The sequence below is a fragment of the Gavia stellata genome, chromosome 2 (genome assembly GCF_030936135.1).
Source record: "Gavia stellata isolate bGavSte3 chromosome 2, bGavSte3.hap2, whole genome shotgun sequence".
In the NCBI taxonomy this organism is placed as follows: domain Eukaryota; kingdom Metazoa; phylum Chordata; class Aves; order Gaviiformes; family Gaviidae; genus Gavia; species Gavia stellata.
The window spans coordinates 15,507,170-15,531,931 of record NC_082595.1 but is presented as its reverse complement, the minus strand read 5'-3'; the positions used below and the strand labels follow the sequence as shown (position 1 = coordinate 15,531,931).

The window sequence follows — 24,762 nt, the reverse complement described above, 5'->3', positions numbered from 1 at the left end:
GCGTGATTATTTTAACACTGGGTTTCTGAAGACAGAAAAGAGAAAATAAGTACTGCCATAGACTTTTCAAGAAACCACTTATCAATTAGAGGATTTGGATTTACTTATCTTGTGTGATTCGGCAAAGCTTCTTGGAAAAACTTATTTATAGAAGCTTACGCAATGGATCCCTTTCATCCTTCCATTGGCTGAATGGAAAGTTAAGTACCTAAAAGGACAATTTTTCTTCTTGCGTACTTGGCAAGGTACATGCACTCTGAAAGGAGGAATTATAACTGGGCCTTTCTTGGATGTAATTAAGGATAAAATGGGGTGGCCTTTCTAGGTCACAACTTAGTCTGTGGAAATATGCAGACTTACTACTAGCTGGTATTATTCCATACACCACTAAAGTAGTTAAGTTTTTCTAAGTTAACCTTCAGAGTGCCTTCCATGAACACTGAGTTCCCTTATAATGTACTACCTTTAAAAGAAGAAAGATTTTTTCCAGCATAGGTACTGATATTATTTAAATTATTTAAAGTAGTGGCATTTGTTGATCATTATTTTTAACAGTCATACCATTCTGACAAATCCTCATTAATCCTTAGAGGACCTAGTGGTCTGATCACAACAAAGCTAACCTTACATACAGAGAGTAATTGTCCATGGGAAAGAGACTTACAGTTATTAAATACACTGTGTGATGCAGGAAAAGATGGATTAGTACACCTAATGCAGGAAAAGTACAATGTTTACACTACATAGTGTAGCAAGAGAAAAACTGAGCAAATTAAGCAGAGGATTTCCCTTTGGGAAATAATTTAAAACACTGTTTTATACTATTTTTGTATTATAATAGACATTTTGGTGGAATATATTCTGAGATCACAATATAAATAATTCATGCTTCAGTAATAATCAGAATCTACTTACTACGAAAAGGAACATTAAGTAGAACTCACAGTGCTTTCCCTCTTTTCAGTCTCATTTAAAGGTGACTATGCACATTTTTAGACATGGAAAGTGGAGAATGGAAAAAGAAAGTGTTTCACAGTAGTTCACAGCCATTTGCTGTAAGATGAAATAGCACAGTCCAAAACGTAATGTTCGCTGTCATGATCTCCCAATTGGTAAACGCTCTTTGCATTCCTATAAACTACTGTATTAATAAGCACAGCCAGGACTTGGAAGGAGTCTTTATTATTCAAGTTTCCTTAGTTCTGAACAATCATTTTTCAATGACCGATCAGTTTACTAGAGGAGAACAGGAAGCATTGATGATGAGATACATTTTACCTGTACATGTTTTATAGATCTACATTTACTGTTTCTTACTATTAGTGAAAGTTTTATATACTCTTTACACAGCATTTCAGCGCTGGCATAGAGGCACTATGGACTCACAAGTGACACACCACTCACTCTCCTCTAGAGAGTCACTTCTCTTAACTGCTAAATTGACATTATGGATCACCTTCCTTGTCATCTTTTTTAAGGAGATAAACAATGCACTGAATACTTCTCAGCTTACCGAGTGGCCTTGGACTCACCTTACATGGGAACACAAATAAGCTCTCTACATGCTTCCCCACACACAAGCATGAGACTATAGGCTGGGCATCACTGCTCTTAGTCCACAGTAATTAGGCAAGAGTAAAACTGGCTGCCCTCAAAAAAGTGTGTGTGTTTCTGCTAAAAGTACTCACCCACAAGTGAGATAAAATGGCATAAACGGGATTCCCTTAAATCTTCTCACACACCCATTAATGGTGTAAAAATAATCTGATGGTGTGGTTTTGAGAAGAAGATAAAGTGTAATTTAAGTTACACCCTACTGAAGCTTGGCCCACCTCACACATAGTGTATGGTGCAGAAGACGTTATGCCAAAACTAAAGTTACTGAAATTACTCTGTGTACATGCTAAAAAAGCAATGAAATTTTTATTAAAGATGCAAAACCCAATGTTTTGTAAATTCCACCTCCTTCCCATGGTGAAATTCTCTCGTGTACAATTATCTTTTATTCAGTTTACTGTTGTCACCAAAAAACAACAAAAAAGTAGTATTAAAGTGCCCAAATGAATTCCAAAGAGAATCATTTCCTGCACTTAGAAAAGAAGCTGCAGAAGAATCAAATTTTATATGCAGTTTCCTTTTTCCTGAGTCTTCCTTTGGGGTGCGTTAGTTGTTTACTTGTAAGAGCAACACCTAATAAACACAGTATTAAATGCTTTCCCACAACCACTTGGGTAAAACAGGCTTTCTTTAAAACAGCTGACTAGCATAAATGAGCCATCCTGATAGCTACCCATGTGAGCCTTACATTTCCACTTATTTTAAAGGTAGGTTTTATTTTTACAAATTCATTTTTATATTGAACCCATTAGAGACAAATTGTGACTAGTGCTTTACAGCTATCAAATACAAGAAAAAGCACAAACTGTGCTAGGTCAAAGGACCAGTGGTTTCATGTAGGTCATGTACTCAGGTATCTTCTGTCCAAATGGGGGGAGATCCTACACTAGATATGAGGATGGTCTCGAGACCTAGGTGCGGAGGAAGGACAGAAAGAAGCGTCACAGCACATGGCTGCAGGGTGACAGATCCTGATACAAACAAATCAGGCACATTTCTTCCAAGGGATGCTGCCACAAGGCGGATTACCTTTATCCTTCCCACTCCTCTCTCCCAAGACCAAACTAAACTAAAAGCCACAATCCAGCGTTAACCTGAAGGATTACATTTAAAGCAGCATTGTTCAATTATCCTGCTGGATGAGGAACAGTACTCCTTTCCTACAAAAGCTGTATGATTAAGAATGCCAGATGAGGAACCAACCAGCATGACATTAACACAGCCATAGTGCAAAGCTTATACAGAGATTTTGTGGACCCAGTAAGTGATGGGTCTACTCCAGTTCTGTTCAAAGTCTGCTACCCCCTTTGCCCTGTTTGGATGACAATATTCCTGTCTCCTCCAATCTCTGCTATAGCACGGTATACAAGACAGACAGACTTGCCAGGAAAGTTACTGGCAAAGCATCTGGTAGACACTCTAAAAATTCCTCCCCTCAAACGTGCCTCAACTGGAGAAACACATTTTTCCCAAGAGGAAAAGTGTGCAATATGTAGTTCCAGCTTCTCTGTCCAGGAGATCTGAAAACAGTACCTGAAATGGCCTTAGCTCCACCTGTTATCCTAAAAACCTCCTGTCTGCACATGATCACATCAGGATTAAAATCTTGAAGTTGAATTTTATGCTTGGCTACACTAAGATGTTTCTAACACAGTGAACTACTGGCATAGTTAACTCTAAAACCCTAATATGCAGACATGAAGACCAAGGTAAATAAAATCAGTACAAACTCCAGCTTGCCCTCACCTATTTCATGACAGCAGTTGCAGTGAATTCTGGCCACAGGTGCTGACTCGGGACTATTCCTGGGGTTGTTGAGGCCTCAGTTGGTTACAGCAAAGGATTCCATGGAGCTGCAGCTGCAGCACTCACTTGTATACAAGCAAACTAGGAACAAGCCCTAGCTTTGAGAGGGTCTGAAAGAGTCCTGTTCAGTTTGGGTGCTACATCACAAAATAAAAGTCTTCCCTGCCTGAAAGAGAAGCATTTAGACTCTTCCGATTGATGCTGAAGGAGTAATTTCTCCTATGGGCCCTTGATGAGCCTGGCTGCACCGATAGCCTGACTTGAAGTTTAACACTAAAAGGACTAATGTGAACAATGAATCTTCAGTGAGCTAACCAGGCTTTAATAATCCTTCAAGAGCAGCTAGCAATAACTGAGCAGCATAATAGCAAGTTTCCCAAAACCGGGTCATCATGCTGGAAACAGGGGCTTGTGTGTGAGAGAGACAATGATTACAGTATTTAATCATCAGCTTCACTGTTCCAACTATTCTCGACCACAGTGTCTACTTTTAGACAATACAATGATTGCGGTCAATGCATTCATATTGTGTAGCGGTCAACAGGAAATCTAAATTTAACATACACAGTACCCAAATTTCTGAAAAACCTTATTCTACCAAAATTTCATGTATTTACATGAATTCTTGACTGTATGCTATATGAAACACCACCAGAGACCACTCTAACTTCTAGAGTTTCAGGAAATATTCCAAAGAATGAGTCAGTATCAGTTCTTTTTAATTTCTTACGATATAAACTGCCTGTAGAGACCAGCTGGGAATTAAAATAGCTACTATTGCACATATTCTGTGTATATGCATATATAATAATACAGTTAAATAAAATACTAAAATTAAGTTTTAACATAAATATTTATAAATATATATATAAAGATACCATAATATAAACAGTATCAATAACATTGCTCTATGCTTATCTATCATTTTATTCTACCTTTTTACCACAGTTAACACTTACCATTAAGAAACCTTTGTCAATAATTTTATATTTAAATTGTATTAAAATATTTTAGCACTGAAGTAGCTAAAAATACAGGGGCTAATTTAGTCCTTTGTCTCACGCATGTACAAATCCACCGAAGCAGGGATAATAACGAACAGAATTGGGCCCTAAAAAGTTCTAATTTGACACTAATCAGTAATAAAAGGCAATGCAAACTTGTGTTAAACTGATTACGCCCATATAGCAATATCTGCATAATGGCTTTAGCTGCTTAGCAACGAAAGTACAAGAATACCAGATAAAATGGATTATAAGCTCTGATTAGTCCCAGATGAATGTTAACAGTGGCCAGTCAGTTAGGTTAATCTGCACTGTATATCATAAATGACACTCCTCTGAGCTATTATTGCAGAAGACATTTACTTTTTTGTACAAATACACATAAGAGAAATAAGACTTGCTTTTACATTACCAAAGACAGTTTTGGTCACAAACTGTAGAGATTCTTCTTAAATAAACTTAGAAAACATGACTTAAAGACATCATAAGCATGTGATTGTCTCCTTTTGCTGTTTTACATTTTCTTACACAAATAAACCAAGTCACTTTAAAAATGGAACTCCATTTTACACCTTTTGCAATGTTCCACTTTCCGATACTGATCCTTGTGCACTATAATAATATTGTACTACTGGACTTCCAAACCCTCCTTGGAAACATTTAAATACAAGCCACGAAGTGAAGGAAGGACTGATTACTCTTGGTTTTTACAAAGAGGGGTCTGATGCAGAAAAAGGTTCAGAAATTTGCCAAAATCACAAAGGAAAATCATGACAGATGAAAGAGAAAAGAAATCTCCTAAATCTTAGCTTTATAAACACCAGCCTTCTACCATCACCCAGGGTGAGCTAGTTGTACAATCATGCAGAAAGAAATAGTACCTGAACCACAGTATTCACAATCTAGGATAAACCAGTTGTAAGCCACTAGGTAGAACATAACAGTTAAGGAACCAACGTAGTTGTAATAGGGTTACTACAGCCTATTCCTAGATAGTCTTCAGTTCTGTCAGTGTCATGTGGCTAATCTCTACCTTACAACACAGGAAAGAAGTGAATGGCCTTGCAGGTCAGCTCAGGAGCTATGCTATGAATAGATACACTGCTTGTAACATGCAGACAATTGTAAGGGGAAAAAAAAGCCTTTATGGGTGGGATAAGTCTAACTATTTACGTGTAGTAACTGACTTTCTGACTTCCTCTATCCTTTATTTAATTACTTGTTTTCTCTAATAGAAATAGCTATCATGCTGACTAAGGGTCCTTTACAAGTTATGCATCTCTATCATTCAACAGGAATATTACTCTGTACTAATAGTACTCTCTACTATGTCTCTGTACAAAGCAATTTTGTTGCATATAGTACTCTGAAAAGAGCAGGAGAGCACTAGTATCAAATTTATCTAATTTCATGAAGTTGGATAAAAAAGCAAATGATAGATGTTAAAAGCAGTAGCTCTCTAGTCTTCTAAATTTAAAACAAATTATCGTAATAAAGCTTTCACTGTCTTAATTCTTCAAATGTGTTATTTCTAAAGTATTTATTATGATAATTCATTATAAATTATAGGCTGTGCACATACATGTGTATGCATCTCATAGCGCAGAGGTCTAGAAAATTTTAAGTACTATGAAGAAGGTTGACAGGGGTGTAGGAGGAATAAAGTGAAGCTAGCTATGCCTCTATTTTGTAGAATCTCAACTTCCCATTAAAAAAATACTTCATTTTTCACAGTTCCGAAACTTCCAACTGTGAATGAAATATCACAAATGCAAGAATGTCTTCAGAGAAAATAGCTCTAGAAATACTTAACCCCCTTTCCCAGCCATCTGACTGAAGCATTATTAATAAAACCTAATGTTGATACTGTTCCATAGTTGATCACTGAAGCACGGTATGAGGTTGGAGTGAAGAGGACACTGAAGAGGGGAACTGGGCAGCATCAGCATTATTGTCAGGTATGATACTCCTTACTGAAAACACAAGAAACCAGCACATAGAAGAAAAGAGAAGACAGAAGAAAGAGTGAAAAAAGAATGTAAACAGTAGTAGCCCTGAAAAAACGCGACATTTTTTCAATAAAGGACACACTGAAGTCCTGATAAGCAAAGGTCAGTTATTACAAAAACGCCGTACCCTGTATGCTAGGCATTGGGAGTGCCAAATACAGAATGCAGTATTCTTCATTTATACCCCATTTGACAGACCACACGCAAAACAGATACCAAACCTCTGAATACACTGATAGATGCATTAACCGTATTCTGGCAAAACAAGACAGGAAATGCTGCCATAGTACAGGAGTGTTGAAAAATACTATCCAACTGTGATATGGTTTTATAAGATATGCTACGCTAAAATATCTGAGCTCCTTCCACATAACAACACGCATCAGCTGAGGTCCTGCCCATAGATTTTACATTCTTTCTAATGGTAGGACTGCGTTGCTGAGTTCATACCTCAAACTATTGCAGACAAAACATCATATATCAGCTTCACACACTTTATCCCAAGCTTTGGAACAGAACCCAGCTCTCTTGACTTCCAGGTCACTTTGCAGAAGACCGCAAAACAATCCCTTAAGTACAATATTTGAATATATATAATTTTAATACAGAATGCTGATTTTTTTTTTTTTTGGGGGGGGTGGTGGTGTCATTTTTTGACGGGCTTAAAGCAAACTGGTTTGATCAAAGTTAGCTTTTGCATTAAGAAGGAACATGAGAAATACCAGTCCCAAGAATATTATTTTAAAATAAGGAAGCTAGATGGGACTGCTAGAAGTAAATTCAGGTATGTAGGGTTAAAAACACATGAGTATATAAGGTATGCTGTTATTAGCCATTATTTGACATGATTGCTGAATTGCAAGATAATTTTAAATATGATCCCTTACTTGTTGTGATAATAATAGTATCTTTTAGTAAATTATACTATTGAAAAGTCTGCTCCATGTAAAAAACAAGTAATTCTGAAGCATACTTACTGTAAAAAGCACAGTGGGCAACTTTTCTGCAGTGTCTTCACCTTATTACTGAAGGAAAACACTGCAATATATAAAGTCAAACTCATACATTCGTATTTTTGTGGAAGAGGAACAAAGCAAGTAATCTCATTACATAAAGTCAACATCTGAATGCTTTGACAATGAATACTGAGTCAATCTTCCCATTAAGTCAGGGTGTATATGACAAATATGCTCTACTTGAAACGTAAAACTTAACTCCAGCATGATCACTCTAGGGACCAGTTCTGCAAAGTACAGCAGCCGTGGCACGGCATACAATTGCAGCATCAGTAACTAGACACTACTGTTAAACACATTCTAATCTCTATTGTACAATAGCCTTTGTCTCAGTAAAGCTATTTTAACCACAGACCATGTTTGTTAGAGCAAGTTTTTCTACCTGTTTTTCCACTGAACCTGAGCAAATCATTTAGTGACTAATTTACTTGGTACGTTTTCATTTGTTGTCATTCATAAATAACATAGCTTTAGCAGATGTATTGCTTTTGCTTTTACATGTTTTGTGGATTTGTTTCTTTCTATGAAGAGTTCTTTGCAAATTGTTCATAGGCCATGCTCAGAAAAACCCTTCCATTTTTCAACTGTGGACTTTTAATTTGATTGGATATGACTAGGTGTAGTTTTGCTTGTTTGATAAGAGTCACTAGCCTATGACTTGTAACTATAAATCACATAACTACCAGTTCCTCTGAGTTCAAGACCTGGTCTCTCTGGTCAAGAGATCTGGGAAGACAGAAGATGGTGAGAAGAATTTCTGAATATCTTACTTTGATGAATGGCTTTGGAGAGCAAGGAGGAAGGCAGAAAGCAGGATACAAAAGAAGGAGGAGAACAGATGAGAAATACAAAAGGAAAGAAAACTCCAGGAAACCAGAGAAGTAGCCGGAGAACCTTCTGCCATAATTCACTCAATATAAAACTGATCTTTACCGACGTTCTGCCACATGATTCACATCAGGCTGGTGATACATTTATTTACACTTCAGGGACTGTGGTCTGCCTCAGTCCTGAAGGTCCCTCTCTGTTCACAGAGTTTATCCCTCCCCCCAGTACCATCTTTTTATCACTTTCTTAATCTGAAATAATATGCTTACTTCTAGTTACAGATTTTAAAATAATACGTTAAAACATTTAAAGAGTACGTTCACACATATATTCAAATGAAATGGAAGTCTGAACGCATGAAACATCCTCTGTAGACATTAACTGTATAAACACCTTCCTGGGCTATTTTTGTGTGTCAACTTCAAAGCATATAAAACGCTAATGCATTTTCACTATTTTAAGAACTGTATAAACATACTAAACATTTGCTATTTGCATATTTGAACACACTATAATCTTGATCTTATTAGCCATTTTCCGACGGCTTTCTCACTGCCTTATTTACCTTTCCTGACAACTTTGCTGGAAGATCTTTTAGTTACAGCTTTTCTGTAATCATACACATATAATTATTGCAATTGCTCATTTGTGCCATACATAGTTTTGGTTGTGATACGTGATACATTCACACACATACACTCATATACACCATTAGTAACTCCTAATTTTGTTCAATATGCTAATTTAATTATTCATTTAACCTGCAAAACCTTTCCATTAAATTGACTCAAATATTCCAATGTAGTGTCTTACTGAAAGAAAAAAAAACAAACAGAGGTTTGAAGGAAGCTGACTAATTTTCAAGTGTTCTATTTAAACCATACATACATACTAATGTCTAAACTTATTCCCTACAGGTCAAAAACGCATCCCGTTGAAATGAATGGCATATTTAGTTCAACAGGCAAAAGTTCAAACCTTAGTGCTTTGAAATAGTAAACCTTTTATCAGGCATTTCAAAAACAACGGATGCTTCTGTAAATTCAGTTATATATGATTGGTATTCTATCTGCAAGACAGATTCACCTTGTGGGGGTTTTTGGGTCCATAAAGCTTTCTGGACAATCAGGTAAAAAACTGTCAGCTCAGCTGAATGACAAGAGAGAAATAAGGGACTGAAAAATGAAAACCAGAAATATTCTGTGAACACAACTGGTTTCAAGCACTTAGACTGACTGGATTCAGAAATCCTAGAGTGTCAGCTAAACCATCCCAAAGTTCACTTACATTTAAGCAGCAAATCCAAACCTGTATGAAAAATTACCAACAAGGAACATGCCATGGGAAAAGGCTCTCATTATCAGCTCTCTCTAACTTCCCTTCTCCCTGCTCCTCAAGCACATGGGAGGCATTAGCACTATAGGAACTTACTTGATGGCAGTATACGTATTTCCTTTCTCTTTTGAACATTTTGTATACTACACAGCACAAGAAAACTGAAAAAATGAGTGTTCTGTCATAATCTCATTTCTGACAAGATAATTTTAGAATTTTTAGTCTGAATACTGGATGTTAAAAACATTTGTACTTAATTCAACAAACGATAGACCATACTAATGTATAGAAGAAACACAGTAAATGGCACCTCAGTAATTTTTTTGTGGTTTATGCATGTGGGGTTTTTTTTATTTTTTAACTCATTTACTGCCATCTCCTGGTACTTATAAGGTAATAGTATTTACGCTATTTAACAGCAGCCAGTATTCCTGTTCAATACTATTGAAATGCTGAAATACCAAAAACTTCTCAGAAATATTTTTGAAATATTGATGCACTTTTTACGTTGCTGTCTTTTATTCTGGAAATAGTGAATATTGTTCCTTGGGCACAAACTGATAAAAGGTTCATGTAGCTTACCTTTGTCTGGAAGCAGCAATAAAGTTGTGTTAGGTACGGATGTTTCCGTGCTAACGCCAGAATTCTCTTTTCTGTCATTGTACAGTCTACATCGTCATCCTGAAGTATGACATCTTTCTTCAAGACTTTCACTGCATATACTTCATCTTTTCCTTTTAGCTCAGCTAACATCACCTAAAACACACAGAAATTCTGTTTACATATGAAAAACAAATACCATATGAGTATGACTGCACTGGAAATATAAAGACAGTTACATATTTGCCTGAATGAAGTTGTATGTTTACAACATTAAAAGTAAAGTAATGTAATTTTAGAAAAAGATACCTCTGGTATTCTTTAAATTTGAAACAGACGGTATCTGTTTTGTTTGTTAGTTAAGAAAGCGGAAGATAAAAAATTTTTATCCCCTCATTCAAATATTTTAATGAGTGCCTACTAATGAGATCTCAAAAACTAAAAAAGGAAGGAAGTTGATATAGAACAGAAATTTATTTCCTACTTTTATCTCCCACTTTTGGTAGTGAGATTTGTGTGTGATGAACTTAGTATACAATCCCATGTACCATTCTGGCCGCTTTAAAGTTGTTGATTTTAACTACTACTATTGTTTAAGGTTCAAGTCCTACACTTCGTTTAAGGTCAGTTCTGGCTTGGAGCCAGGGTAATTTTCAGAGAAAGGATTAGAAAACAGAGAGACAAAAGAACTGCTTCAGTCCTGTCCTTCTGCATCTGCAGTTCCTGCATATCAAGGAAGGGTGTACTTCTGAAACAGATTCACATTTCAGTCCTCCTCTTTGATTCTACGGTGCACAGCACTGTGAAAAGAAAATCTATAAGCCCTGTAAATAGAGCAATGACCCTTCCACCCTCATCAATTCTCTACTCTGGGAAGGTATCTGGTGAGTTACATCTTTGCTGCATACGCGGTATCTTGGGCAGCTGTCTAAGTCTCTTGCACTCGTCATATCCGAGTGGAAATGCTTGAGGTCTGCTTCCTCCAGCACTGAACACACCCACTGAGGAAAAACAAGCACACAAACTGTTCTGTGAAAGAAGTAAACTTGAACTGGGCATTATCTAGAAAGGGAATGAACTCAGAACTCCACAGCATTATTCCTGGGCTGATTTTCCTGCTTGACCACAACTAATCTTGTTGAACAGTATGTATGTAACTATATGTATGTCTTCATTATCAATATCCTGAAATAGTAAAACATTGACATTTTTTTTCAAAAGGCTTGACCCTAGTTAACGAAGTGAACTAGAGCACAGAAAATGCCAGCAGAACAGGACGCTGATATTCCTGATCTGTGGGGTAAAAGCTACCCAATCTTTACCCAGTGCGTAAAGATGGAAGGAAACCCCTGGGGTGGAAGCAATTTCTGAATGTCACTATGAATACTTTCAAAGCAGTACAGTCAAAAAAAGCCTGCAAACCAGTAAAAAAACAAAACCCCAAACCCCCACCCCCCAAAAAACCTACCCACCTTGCCAAAGCTGCCTTTCCCCAGTACTTTGATGAAGTTGAACTCTTCAAGGCCTATTCGCTTGGTCTGGGCCTGCTTGACCTCCCCATTTTCACCATTCTCCCCAGGTTTACTAAGCTGGTTGTCTGTTGATGTTGTAGCTGTTGCTCTGTGTTCCTCTCCCCGATTGTCAAATGATAATGCTTTCCTAATGTTGTTTTCCAGCTCTTTGATTTCTGTGGAAATGGGAGAAAAAAGTGTTTGTTTTAACCAACCATCAGAAAAACAGCCTGTGTTAGTCTGTATGAGTTTTGGGAAGGGACAGTCATCATCCTCGAATGCTGTGTAGAGCATTCTGTGGTTAAAAATACATATTTAGCAAACTGCTTCTCCACCTTACAGTAATCAGCCAAAGCCTTGACCTAACAGGAAGGGCGGCCTTTTAAAATGAACCTAAGAGAATGACATATCCAAAACTTGAAAGATAAGTCAGAATAGTGGCCTAATAGTTGTTTTAGTGATTTTGGGTGTTCCTGTACCACAGAGAAGTACTTTGTTTTGAATACCCTTATCTTCCTGCAGCACTTACTCATCTTCCTGCTTAAGTATTTTAGAGTCATATCTTCAAAAGTTCAAAGGATAGTTGGGCATCCCAGTCCCTGAAGTGAACGTGAATGAAGCATCTTATTCAGCTCCAGCTGTTATCAGATGCTTGCCAATAAAGTATTTGACCAGTTCCTAGTGCTGCTTCAAGCAGCAATTGTGTATATCTGCTAAATGGTTCTGAAGGTTTCTCAAACACAGTGAGTCCCAGCTACTAACGGACCTTGGGGTCTGCCTCAAGGTCTTGCATAGTACTTCTGCCTGATGGCCTTGGAAGCAAGAACTTTACTGGACAGCTACAAAAGTGAAATTTAAGAGATAATTTAGACAAATTCTTTGTTCTTATTTTAAGCAAATGTCAGATATTTAAAAAACAGTATTTAACCAAAACGCTGTCTGTGAAACAAAAAGGTTGACAAATTTAAATCAGTTCTGGACTCCGAGTTTTACAGTGCTTATTACCATGGAGCTTTGGAAGTCTCGTCCCTAAAAATAAGGCTGAGAAATTTCTCAAGCGTAAATAATTTTCAAAGAATTTGACAGACAAGTATTCATCTTCCTATGTCTTGATGTAAAGATTTTTTCATTCATCAGTTTACACACGTGATGGTACATAAGATACCTCACAGACTTCTGATTTTTAAAAACAACAGTCAGATCAGATTCAAAGAGTGCTGCTGACATACACATTCTGTCAATCAGGCTATTCAGCTCAATGAAATCAGGTCATATCAGCGAAGATTAAAATATTTGTCTCCAAATCTATGCACAAAAAAATCACTGAAAGTAAACATGGTTTTACGAAGCCTCTAGATACCACACAGACACACTAGCATAGCCTAACTGGATGGAAGCTTTTATTATCACAAATGTTCAACACGGAATCGCAAGGAGGCAAATTTATCTCAAAAAATTATTAACAGACAGAGGATTTTCACATAGATAAAGGCTCTCTCAAGTTCTGTGGTTCTATGTAAAATGTTCTCGCTCTTACAGTAGAATATATAAACTCCTTACATAAAAGTATTTGGTTAGGCAAGGACTCATCTAGTAAACATAACAATAGTGTAAGATGACTGTTTTATAATTTCCCCTTTAAAAGGCACTTAATTTCACAGATTTAAATGAAATGAGAAGGCCTTTTAAAAAAATTTTTGCAGTTCATAACTTTAAGTGCTTAATTTTCCGGTGGTAACTACTTCATTGATTTGGTTCTACAGAAGGTGGGGCTGATAGCTTTTTTTCCTCCTCGTAAAGAAGGAAAATATGTGACAATATATATCAGTTAGGAAATAAAAAGAGATGTTTGACCTTGATCACATGGAGAAGTTGGTGCTGACTTTGACCTATCTTCTTCTGATGATGCGCTTCCAGGAACTGGTTGTTGAGTCTCTGCACCTGCAATTAGCTAAGAACAATTCCAAAAGGGGTACTCAGCTATGAGAACCTCCCGTGCCAAGAGGAAATTTAATTTAACAACATTAATTCACAAGTAGCAGTATGAAAGAAAGTGAGGATGTTCTACCCCTACAGATTCTCACTGGCAGGACCTCAACCAGACAGTAGATGGCATCACATCAAATGGAGGACATAACGTAAACAGAGAAAGAACTGGCAATTTAAAGAAAAACAGGTTCTTGAGATGAAATAAATGTGGTAAGCATACCCAGTGAGTGGGAAAGTTTTGTATAGCCACTATGAGCCTGTGTAGAAATCTATCCGGTAAATACATTTAACTACAACAAGTACCAGCAAGCACTGCAAACTAACTCATGCAGTAACAACATGACAACATCTTTTCCTAGGAGTCACAAATCAATTAATTTATTCCTGAGTCTTCTATGTTTCTGTAACATTTTAAAACGGTGTCCATGGGATCCAAGTGTGCAATAATCAGGAAAATTAACAGAACCAAATGTCAACGTTTTAAGAAATTATGGTAAAAATTGCCTATTTCTGTAAGTGAGAGAATGGGCCTGTTGTCACAATCATGCAAATAGAGGTAGAAAGTGTGGCCAAATTCTGATCCAGGATATATATTATCAATCCAGAATAACCCCACCAGCTTTGGATGTACTTGGGGTGACCTATGCTTTTTATTTCTAGCACAGCCTTGCTCTTCCCATAATTGTGATGATAACTCTGGAAAACCGTCATCTGGCAAACAGCTCCTCTTCATGAGAATCAGCACATTGCTCATTTATCACCATTTACAAATGTTATGCAGTAGAGCTGTGCCTCAATCAATCAATTATCCAATGCCAATTCTGAGCCAAAGAGACATTTACGTTTTCATAAACTTTTGTGTCAGACACTGTCTCTGTGCCAAATCTCCTTCCTCAAAATTAAAAAGGGGAAATCCTTCCAGACTCTATACAGACTTCAGGTTTGCAAAATTGTAGCAGGTCAAAATAAATTTCATATCAAAATTCAGAATAGATGATTTGCACTTATAAATCAAAAGCCAAAGTTTTAGTTCTGTACTGACTTAAAAAAAAAAGCCTTGTGCAAGTCAAGTGAGTGGGATTGAAACCCAGCTAGTAAAGTTACAATACAGCCATATTTATCTCATTTTTTATGTGACACTACATAGTAAAATTACCTTTTTCCTCCTCTGTCCACTATTAGTGATCTTATCTGGAGTGACTCCAAGATCTGCAAGAACTTTAGCTATGCCTCTAGCATCCACTCCACAGTTTGGTGCCACATTTGTTTCACAGCGTCGATGTACATTCATCTTGCAAACTGCGATGAAATATAAAGTAATAGAGTAAATTAAATACTACCTTGGCATGCATTTGTTTTATTTAAGTAAGACTTTATTGGACCTACCAATAAATTTTTCAAATAAATATAACTTCAGTAGAAAAATACTTAGCTGGATTTGCAGTGATACTTCAATGCTGATATGAAATTATTAACTTGGTTATCATTCTTCTGCTATGATAATGCAGAACAGTGTTTTCACACAGTATGCAGAACAGACACAGGAACAAACGAAAATATCTAATGATCTTGTAAATCTTAAATAGAATGTGAATTAGAAGAAAAGTCCTTCAGAGCTTGGATTTTAGGAGTCCACTTCTGCTCTCATACTGAGAGCACAACATTAGTTCCTCATGTATTATGACTTCTTACTCTATTTTACTGAAGATGATTAACTCCTAATGTAGGCAGGGATAAAACCAACAGTGTTTTAAGTTTGAATAAAAGTCTTTGGCACTGTCAGACACTCGCTTTCTTTAGATGGCAATCCATTTAGTAAGCTCTTTCTCTTAAATACCATCTCCTGAAACTAGTACACTAGTAAGAGGAAAAAAGTTTCTATTGCTTCCAGGTTATGAGGTAGGGAGGAGAACATAGCTCCATTAAAAATAGCATAGTGTGGATTGGTTAGGACTTCACTGCCCTCTTGTGGAACAAGGCATAAAGAAAGCAAAACTGCAAGTGTAATTAAATACTAGATTAACATTCAATTGCTCAAATTCCTCATTTCATTACTTATTAGAGAAAAAAAATTAAAAGGTATGTATTTACAAAGCTGCATTTCATTATATTGTTCATCAACAATGCTTTCACCGTATAAGCCTTAAAGAAAAAAACACATTTGCCTCTGAGACTATACACAGGCACTGTATCTGCAGCAGTAACCATGCACTTCAGAAAGCAGGTGCCTTTCCTTTTCAATTATGTTTCAGCTCACAAGAGCAGCAAAAAGAAATTGCTACACATGGTATTTTCAGTGCATGTATATTCAGTGACAAAAGCGCAGTGGCAAGTAAAACGTTTGACCTAGGATCCGTAACAGTGGACACTGAGTTACTGAACTGCTTGAAATAAAGCAAGCAGGAAAATTTTGTACAGTCCAACTTCATGAACATATTTTGTAAAAAGCAGCATGGCAGTAAGCAGTGAAAAAACAGAAGAAGAATAAACCTCTGGAATACACTTTTCATGGTGTTAATAACCACACTGGGCAAGCAAGTACATCTCTGAAGAAGGGAGCATTGTTTGGCACTTGTTCAAAGCACGGAGAAAATGACATTTCCAGCTCAGGTCAGTTCTAGGCTTCATGCAGACAATACCGCATTTTTGTAGGCACTAATTTTATGAACATGGAGAAAGCAAACAGGCTCTCTGAACTATTGTTTCTATCCATCTGCTACACAGTAAATGCATACACATGAGAAATAACATTATTTTCTACAGTTAAGAGGAAATGAACCACTACGGTACTTGAGAGAGAATATGAAAGTGAACTAATGTATTTACAGATTAAGTGGAGAGATACTATAGCTCTGATTAAAAATCCAAGAGAAAAAAATCAGGTTTAATTGAAAAATCTTCTCTGAACATATCTCCACCACGACTGAGATAACATTTGAACAAAATCTTTAATAGTAGTAAAGTAACAATATTTAGAGTCTAACATTTTATCACTGCTCACTAGCTAGAATCACAAGGGAAGGCTTAAACTTCAGAATGCTCTCACTGTGTATCACTTTGCCATGAAAGAAATTTCTTCTTTACCCTGCTGCTCAGCAACTTGCGACACGAAGCATTAGGTCTGACCTTCACCTATAGTTATGTCTCATCTTAAATGCTGCAAAGCATATATTTAAAAGATTACACGTTTATACATATATGTGTGACTCCATGTTTCTGCTGTTGAGAAGTGTACATAACATGATTTTTGTATTTATGAAGATGGACCTACCCATTTGTAAAGGTGTAACAAAATGAAAATGCTTATAATTCCATTAGGTACTGTTCAATTCACTGTTTCTAAAATATTACTTTCCTTTGCGAGTGTTTGTATTGTTTTCTCCCGCTTTTAGAATATGTAGATCTACTTGAAACAAGGATATATGGAACCAACCATTCCTGTTAGACAGCTAAAATGACATGAATGCACCTTCCAGCAGTAACTTCATATACAGTTACTGTACAGAGTACACAGTCCTTAAGCTGCAGAATATAATGAATCCTTTCTTTTCTGGAATAGAGGGGCTAGGCAGACCATCACAAAGGATGATTTAGCCAGATATCAGAATACCTCATCTTCTGGATATGGGCACACAAGACTTGTTCTGCCTAGCCTAGCCAATACATAATAGTAGTTTTTGAAGGTGGTATTAAAGGGAAAAGTAGCTGGAACAATGATGTTTAAAAAGTTTAACAACCATCACCACAAACCTGAAAAACAAAAGGCATATGAGCTGAAGGGATGTAAATTCTCATGCTCCTAATTTTCTGTCAACTTCTCATTTCCTATGTGGCAATAAACCTACACAGCAGCGAGTGCAAAATGTGTTTTGGCATCTGTGTCCTCTGCATTTGTTACTGACTGGTGTTGCAGACAGGGTAAAGGACCATTTTCTAACCATTATAGCAATCTCTACAGAAGTCCGCTATTTACTTTCCATTCATTTCTGTACACGCTGGAAAAGACAGAATAACATAAAGTCTTTCCAAGTGTACTGCACTCACAAAGAAAAAGTAAAGCTCTGAAGTGGTAATCCTTACCTTTGCATTGTAAACCTTGTCTCAAAAGACCCCAGAGCAATGAACCACAGTGGTCACAGAAGGTGGGCACTTTGTAATTGTGAATGCTGAACTTGTGAGGCATGTTGACACTGAAACGCTGGGATCCCACTTGCTGAAAAAGGAGAGCACAGCATATTTCACTCTAATTACTCTTTACAATCAGTGTACGCCGAGGCCCTGTTATGTTTTGTAACCACACAGAATTCAAACAAGATGAAATAGGTTTGTGCTCGGATGATAATCTTTGCATTAGATTATACTCCAGCTCCAGAGTTCTTCTCACTACTTTATTTGGGGAAAAGAGGGGGAAGGGCTGCTGTTGTCCAAGAGATAAAGACTAAAGTCTGCTTCCTAGTACTTCTGGGAACAACAAATACATGGCTATCAGGAAAGATCTCTTAACATGGAAGGCAAGGAAGTCACTCCCAATTGTTTTAGCAGCAGGAGGCTGAACTAATACAGGACTAAGAAAGAGAAATATATCACAACCCCCTTACTTTTTCATATCCCACTCTTCTTTAGATTATGAAAATGACAACGATAATTTGTTGTGTTCAGGGATTCCAAGGTACGATTACTTTCTAATTAAAGGATATCACCGGTAAGTTTTTATAGTGGCCACTGCCTAGCAGGAGATTTATTTCTATGTTTTTCCTTCCCTTTCCTATTACCACTGGCTTCTCTCCAGTGATCTAGTACCCCTTCTAAACAATAAGAGCATTGTATCAGCAAAGCATACAAGTCTCCACCAGTCTGGAGCCTGGGAATGTAAATCTACGGAAGATTTTGTATCTTCCTGTGAGTACTATGCAAAAACAACACCAGCCAAACACAGTTCTTTATCACAATCCTATGCAAGTGTTCAAGTTTCGGATGTAAAATACTGGTTGTGAACCAGATATTGAAGAATGCTTCCAGTATGAAAAACGGTAGTGACTTGCACAGGAAGAACGAGATCTGTTAGTGTCTCAGTCAAATTCGTATCAAAGTTGAAAGAATGGCTTAAAACCATTGTTACACACAACTCTCATTTGTAATTTAAAACTAGGCTTTTTCAAGCATAGAAAGGTAGGTTTTTACTAAATAAAACTAAGAAATGTACTTCCATGTGGCCAAGGAACTGGGATCACCCACAGACTACCTCACCTAATCCTATGGTGGAAGATAGTAGGCCCTTGCTGTTGCACAAAACAGAACAGGACAGTGAGCATTCATTAGCTTTACTGTTAATATACAAATAAACAAAAAAACCTTCTGTATAAGATAAAGCATTCACATTCAGCATTCACATCTGAGGGCTACAACTGTTTAAAAAAACCATAAACCCAACTGTCCCCTATGAACCCAGCCATAAAAGGATACCCCAAAGCTGAGGAATCTAAGGGAGTTGAACACACAGCTGTCACATCGCTCCCTGGTATATGACTGTCTAATTAACATTAATTACCTAAGAAAGCCTAAAAGGGCCATCTTAGCTGAGAGAGACCTTTAACCCAAGTGAAAGGATTGCTTTGTTTTCTCTTTTGATCCTGAGCTGAACATGCTGTTGGCAGATATATTTACCTCCCTGACAGTACGGTTCTGAAGACAGCTAATTTCATTTTCAGGTGATGTCTTCATTTATTTAAATGCATGATAACATGAAGCACATATTGTGTTAATTCCATTAATATACAAAAGCTTGCTAGAGGTAGGGAGTAATTATGCTGGAAAACCTGTTAGCTATGCAGTACCTTGTGTTATCACTACTGTCTTATCCAATATCCATGGGCATTCTTCAACACACGGATGGCTTTTGTTCTACATTTTGACAGTTTGGATGCAGTCTTTGTTGAGGTGAGACTTTGCAAGCAAATTCTGGGCAGTCTTTTATGTTGTTGCAATATACCCAAGCATACTGCCTATCCTACAAGCTGCTAATGACTCAGCCACACAAAATGCAGTTAAGGGATAAAGGATCCCATCCTGCTTCTTTTGAATTAAAATTACAAAATGCATATTAACTCAGAAATGGAGAATGTTAAAAATGAAAAGGAGTAGAAAGAGCTCACTGAGATTTTAAGCATTCAGACGTTATAAAAAGTTTACTAATTAGTAATAAATTGCTGTATAATAATTCCCATGTAGATGAAACTGTTATGGTAATCTGTCATTCCAAAGTAAATGTTACATCACCAGACGACCAGAAGGGCACAAAAAAGTCTATAACATCTATCGATTAAACAAAGGAGATGACACTACTTTGAACAGATGAAAGACAGAGTTTTATCTAGAAAATTTATTTTATAAACATTTACCTCATCGTGAGTTTCCTGTTTTTTTAAGCCAGCACACTTCGTTATTATAAGTTCATGGCATCTCTTGTGGACTACACAAGTGCAAACTATAAACAAAAAACAGATAAAAGAATGAGTTTTCATGAAGATTGATTTTAAAGCAAAAGACTCATCCCAGAACACTAGAAATGTAGGGACTTGAAAGACTGTAAGTGACTGATGACTTGGTGAGTCCCATGAAGTAAGTCTGGCTTTCAAAGGCAGAAGATAATGGACTCTTCAAGAGACCAATGAATCTTAAGAGAACTAAAGCATATCTGTCAAAATCTCAGTATGTAAAACCAAAAACTACCTTCTGAAATATTAATTGCAATTCTTCTCAGTTTTTACATATTTGATTTCTTTATCTGATAAAGCCATGATCTCCACATTATATGAAATACAATGGCAAAAACAATTCCTGTCTGAAGAGCTTCCAGAGGAAAAGAGACATAAAGATAACTCATTGTAAATGTCAAAGAACAGAAAAACCAAAGTTGAACATTCTTTCTGTAACGCATTATCATAAGTTGATAATAGTAAAAGCTTTCAGGAGGCAAAAATGCTTTGTCAATATTCATACTGATTACTTAATCAATGAATAACATTTGCAGATATGACAGATAAGATTAAAAATTGCAAGGTCTATCGTACTGTGGGATTCAAGGTCATTAAGTGAAGAAAAATACCTTCAGAGTGAAATAATGAATTTCATTATCTTCTAGCTTTGGTCATTGTTGTAAGAAAAAAAAAAAAGAACTCAAGGAACCTCTGCTGTATGTTAATACAGTAATTCTTATTATAGCATATAAACCCATTATTTGCCTTTATTTATTTACCATAAGATTTCATCAAGTCTTTTGTAACTGAAAAATCTTCTCTAACTTGATTATTTCTACTTGTCAGATGAGATTTAAATAGAAAAACATCATCCCAAGAGGTGACTGCATAAAAAATTTAGAGTAGAAGAAACTGAGTTGAAAAATGAGAACTAAAAATGAAGCACTTCTGCAGTCTTTGCTATAACCTTCTCTAATGATGACCTCTATAATTATCTCATCTATTTAATTACAGTCTTTGCAATTACCTGGCATTTTTAAACAAAGAATCTTAAGCAGAATAAAGAATTCATGATTTTAAAATGCAAGAAGTGAAGAACGAAGAAGCCAACATCCGTAGATATGCCCCCTTAGTTGGATGTGTATCAAGAAATACCTAGGCTCTGCTGTTCAGAGATGTTAACTGTGCCCCTACCTCATATATGCTGCCTAAGACCAACAGTTTTGAAAAATCTTACTCTGACTTACTGTAGAGACTGTATCTTTGGTGAGGCAAACTTATTCTGATCATCTTGTGCTAAATTATTAAAACCGTACATACACAATGCTTGATGAAAATATCTTATTATTTATATATTATAATATAATATATATATTCAAACTGTCCCCTGTAGATTTTCTCTTACCTTGACATTGGTATCCCTGTTTTCCTATTACACCCCTGAAAATAAAACAATGGTTTAGAAAATGAAGAATATATAGTTTTAAAAATTAAAAATATTTTTTCCTCTCTTTACTGGACATGCAACAAGTTTAAAAGAATAGCTTCTTATAACCAATCATCTGATAACTGCATGCCTAGACTGAGATCAGTTCAAAGTAGGAACCACATTTCAGCTGGTAAGAGGTAACAGGTTGGAAGACAGGCCATGAAGGGATTCAGAAGTAAAGACACATTTACTATAATAAAATAGGCAAAGCCAAAGGGTATATAGAAAGGAAAGCCGCAAGCCAGTAAAATAATCATCAAACAGGCCTCTAAATACAGAAGATTGCATTTACCAATATTATTGCTTGAAATCATTTTAGCTAACCTAAAGCCTAACCTGCAGACACTTCTTAGAGGAATGTAGTTGAGTTCATGTACAATTCACATCATTTCACATTAAAAAATACTGATTCATTACACACTCTTTAAGAATTATTAATTATGGATCACATCAGATCTTATGTGTATTAAGGTGCAAATCAGTATCTCTAGGTAACTTTGGAAAACATCAACAGAGTTACTGAAAAATCACTGAAAACTGAATGTCTCTCCCACTTTTCCCTATCTGAAAACTGCAAGTACTCAAAACTAATGTAAATCAGTTCTAAAAGGGAGTTTTTGACATAGACTGTAATAAGAAAGACCCTGTATACACTGAGCACCCAAAACCCTGGATCATTAAAGGTCTAATATTCCCATATTTCATTAACTTCAGGTGGATGTATAGGAGCTTGGCATTTCCTAGGAGGAAGATGGTGATACTTAAGCACATAAAGGAGAATTCAGTCATCTTGGCAAAATCTAAAGGTCTGATATGAGGTCTAAATCTACACTTAGACACTTCAGCAAAACAGGAGGGTATGTTAACTCTTCAATACAAAGTTGCGAAGAAAGCAAAGTCATACCATATAAAATCTCTGCAGTGCGAACAATAAGTTGGTTGTCTAAGATAGGTAGCCATAAACTTGTGTCCATTAACCTGATGTACTCTGCGTCGCACAGCACCCTGCCGCTTTCTGGGGCGCATACGTTCCCGGAACACACGTTCTTCATTGTCTTTGGGTGCTGAAATAGAGGAAAAAACAATACGCACTGGCTGTATCAGATACAAATACGGGAAAACTCAAATGCAATACATAAGTAGATATTCTCCGAAAATAAAAATAATCCTCTGTAGCTAGCAGTGCAAGATAACTTCCTTAAGTTGTGGGTATTTTTTTTTCTTTTTTAGCATCAATTACTAAAGGGCAAGGGTTTTCATTGCCTAGTACAGGAACTTCTATTTATTCTAAACCTCTATCTGTAAATTCATGCTAAACTGGGAATAAGTCTTCTGCACTTCATCACTATCACGCACACTGACCACCTTTTTAACTGTAATTACACAGTTAGATTCTCCAAAAAGCTCAGACTCTCATTTCACTTGATCTTCAGGGGGGAAAAAAAAAATCCACCAAAAAATCCCAACATCCCCTGGTCTCCATACATTCAGCAAGTTCTGACAGAAGTGCAAGAAAGTTGAGTAGAAATACATATTATCAAGCAGAACAAAAATTCCATCTACAACTGATTACTTTGTAGAATTCCTGATTAAGATCTGAGCTTCATGCTCTAATAATCCACTTTGATACTAATACACTTCCAGCAAAATGTTCAAGGGAAGGAAGCTGTTCCTTTTACCTAATTCCTGTTCAATTGTATATGACATTTAATGGCAGAGGAAGTAAAAAATGAAGTTGATATATCTCAGAATGAAAACTTTTGGAAAAAATCCTCCAGAGTGCAGTGGGTCTTTTTTCCCAAGGCTTTATTTTGAAAAGTATCACTAACACCTCCATAGTATTCTGTATGCATTAAGCAAAAGCTGAGGACGAATTAGCAATGAATAGTACACAGCTGGTAGTGAAAGACAGATTTTACAAGCATTCCTTGAGCCACTTCTGTGTCTGCAAAACAGAATATCAGATTTGGAGGAGATCATATCCAGTCATCCATTGCCAATTGAATCCATGCACTCACTACTTCAGTGCATGTAACACCTTGAAATGTATTTAACACTTGTCATTCTCTGAATTTCAGCAACCCTGAATCATTACAATGGCTAAAGATGCCAACTTTGGTCTGTTGCAAGCTTTTCTGTACATGAATGAGTTCTCCAAGCAACAGTACAGTATTTAACAGTAACACACAAAAAAGTTAAATGTCTGAGAACAACTCAAATATATGAGTCTCAAATTCTTTTACAAACACTGAAATAAACCCTAATTTTGAGGGTTGTAAAGTTAAAAGATATTGATTTAAGAATTCCTATAAAATGATCTTAAATTAAGCCAATGGATGGATATCCTGGGAAAATACAGAGCACAGACCCACGAATCAAGATAAATTTCTTTCACTGCACAGCAAGGGCTAAAACCCCTGACACTAGCAAATTAATTTATGTACTAAAAAGCCTAAGCTCCTTACACATTAACATCTTACAAGACCTTCATACTCAGTGTGGGTTTCCACCCTAAGAAGACACATCTGTGGGATGGCCAGAATGGCATTACTTTTCTATTCTAAGTGAGCTCTCGGTAAATACACATTGACTTATACAGAAAGCTACCCCTTTCATTTATGCTAAAGAACAATCAAAACACAATGGCTCTAGGTCCCCCCTCAAGAAAGAGATAAGAAGTACCAAATAGTTATCAATTATGTTTATTTTTATGCATTAAGCAAAAATCTGATGTCTAATAAATACCACAGCCCCTCAAGAGAAAGACTGTGTTCCACAGAGAATACGTAACAGTAGTTGGAAATCGTACCAGACTCCTGTTTCCAGCTTCTCAATAATTTATTGACTTTACAAAGCTGCTGGAAATCTTTTAGAAGTTATTATTATAGGAAATAGTTCTATATTAACAGGGAACTGTTCTTTTGGTTATCATCCAATTCGCTAAAGTATGCAGCCTGGATGTAACAAAGTTAAAATCCCACTCTCCTGGAAAGGCTTCCCAAAAAGTTATCTGCTTATATGAAATAAACAACATGTTCTCACAGTGCACAGTTCACACTTGATACGTTAATCAGTCTACAAT

The 24,762-nt window shown here is 36.5% G+C and overlaps 1 protein-coding gene across 1 annotated transcript in view; it reads right to left on the bottom strand.

Annotated features, from left to right (window-relative positions):
- PRKCE (protein kinase C epsilon) overlaps window positions 1-24,762 on the bottom strand; it is a 299,850-nt gene that overhangs the window by 88,776 nt on the left and 186,312 nt on the right. Inside the window, exons 3-10 of the mRNA XM_059835828.1 lie at window positions 22,585-22,744; window positions 21,597-21,631; window positions 20,114-20,199; window positions 17,796-17,928; window positions 14,872-15,014; window positions 13,581-13,677; window positions 11,688-11,902; window positions 10,198-10,371 (exon numbers count right to left, since the gene is read on the bottom strand). Coding sequence (XP_059691811.1) covers window positions 10,198-10,371; window positions 11,688-11,902; window positions 13,581-13,677; window positions 14,872-15,014; window positions 17,796-17,928; window positions 20,114-20,199; window positions 21,597-21,631; window positions 22,585-22,744 — 1,043 coding nt within the window. The remainder of the gene's footprint in view (window positions 1-10,197; window positions 10,372-11,687; window positions 11,903-13,580; window positions 13,678-14,871; window positions 15,015-17,795; window positions 17,929-20,113; window positions 20,200-21,596; window positions 21,632-22,584; window positions 22,745-24,762) is intronic.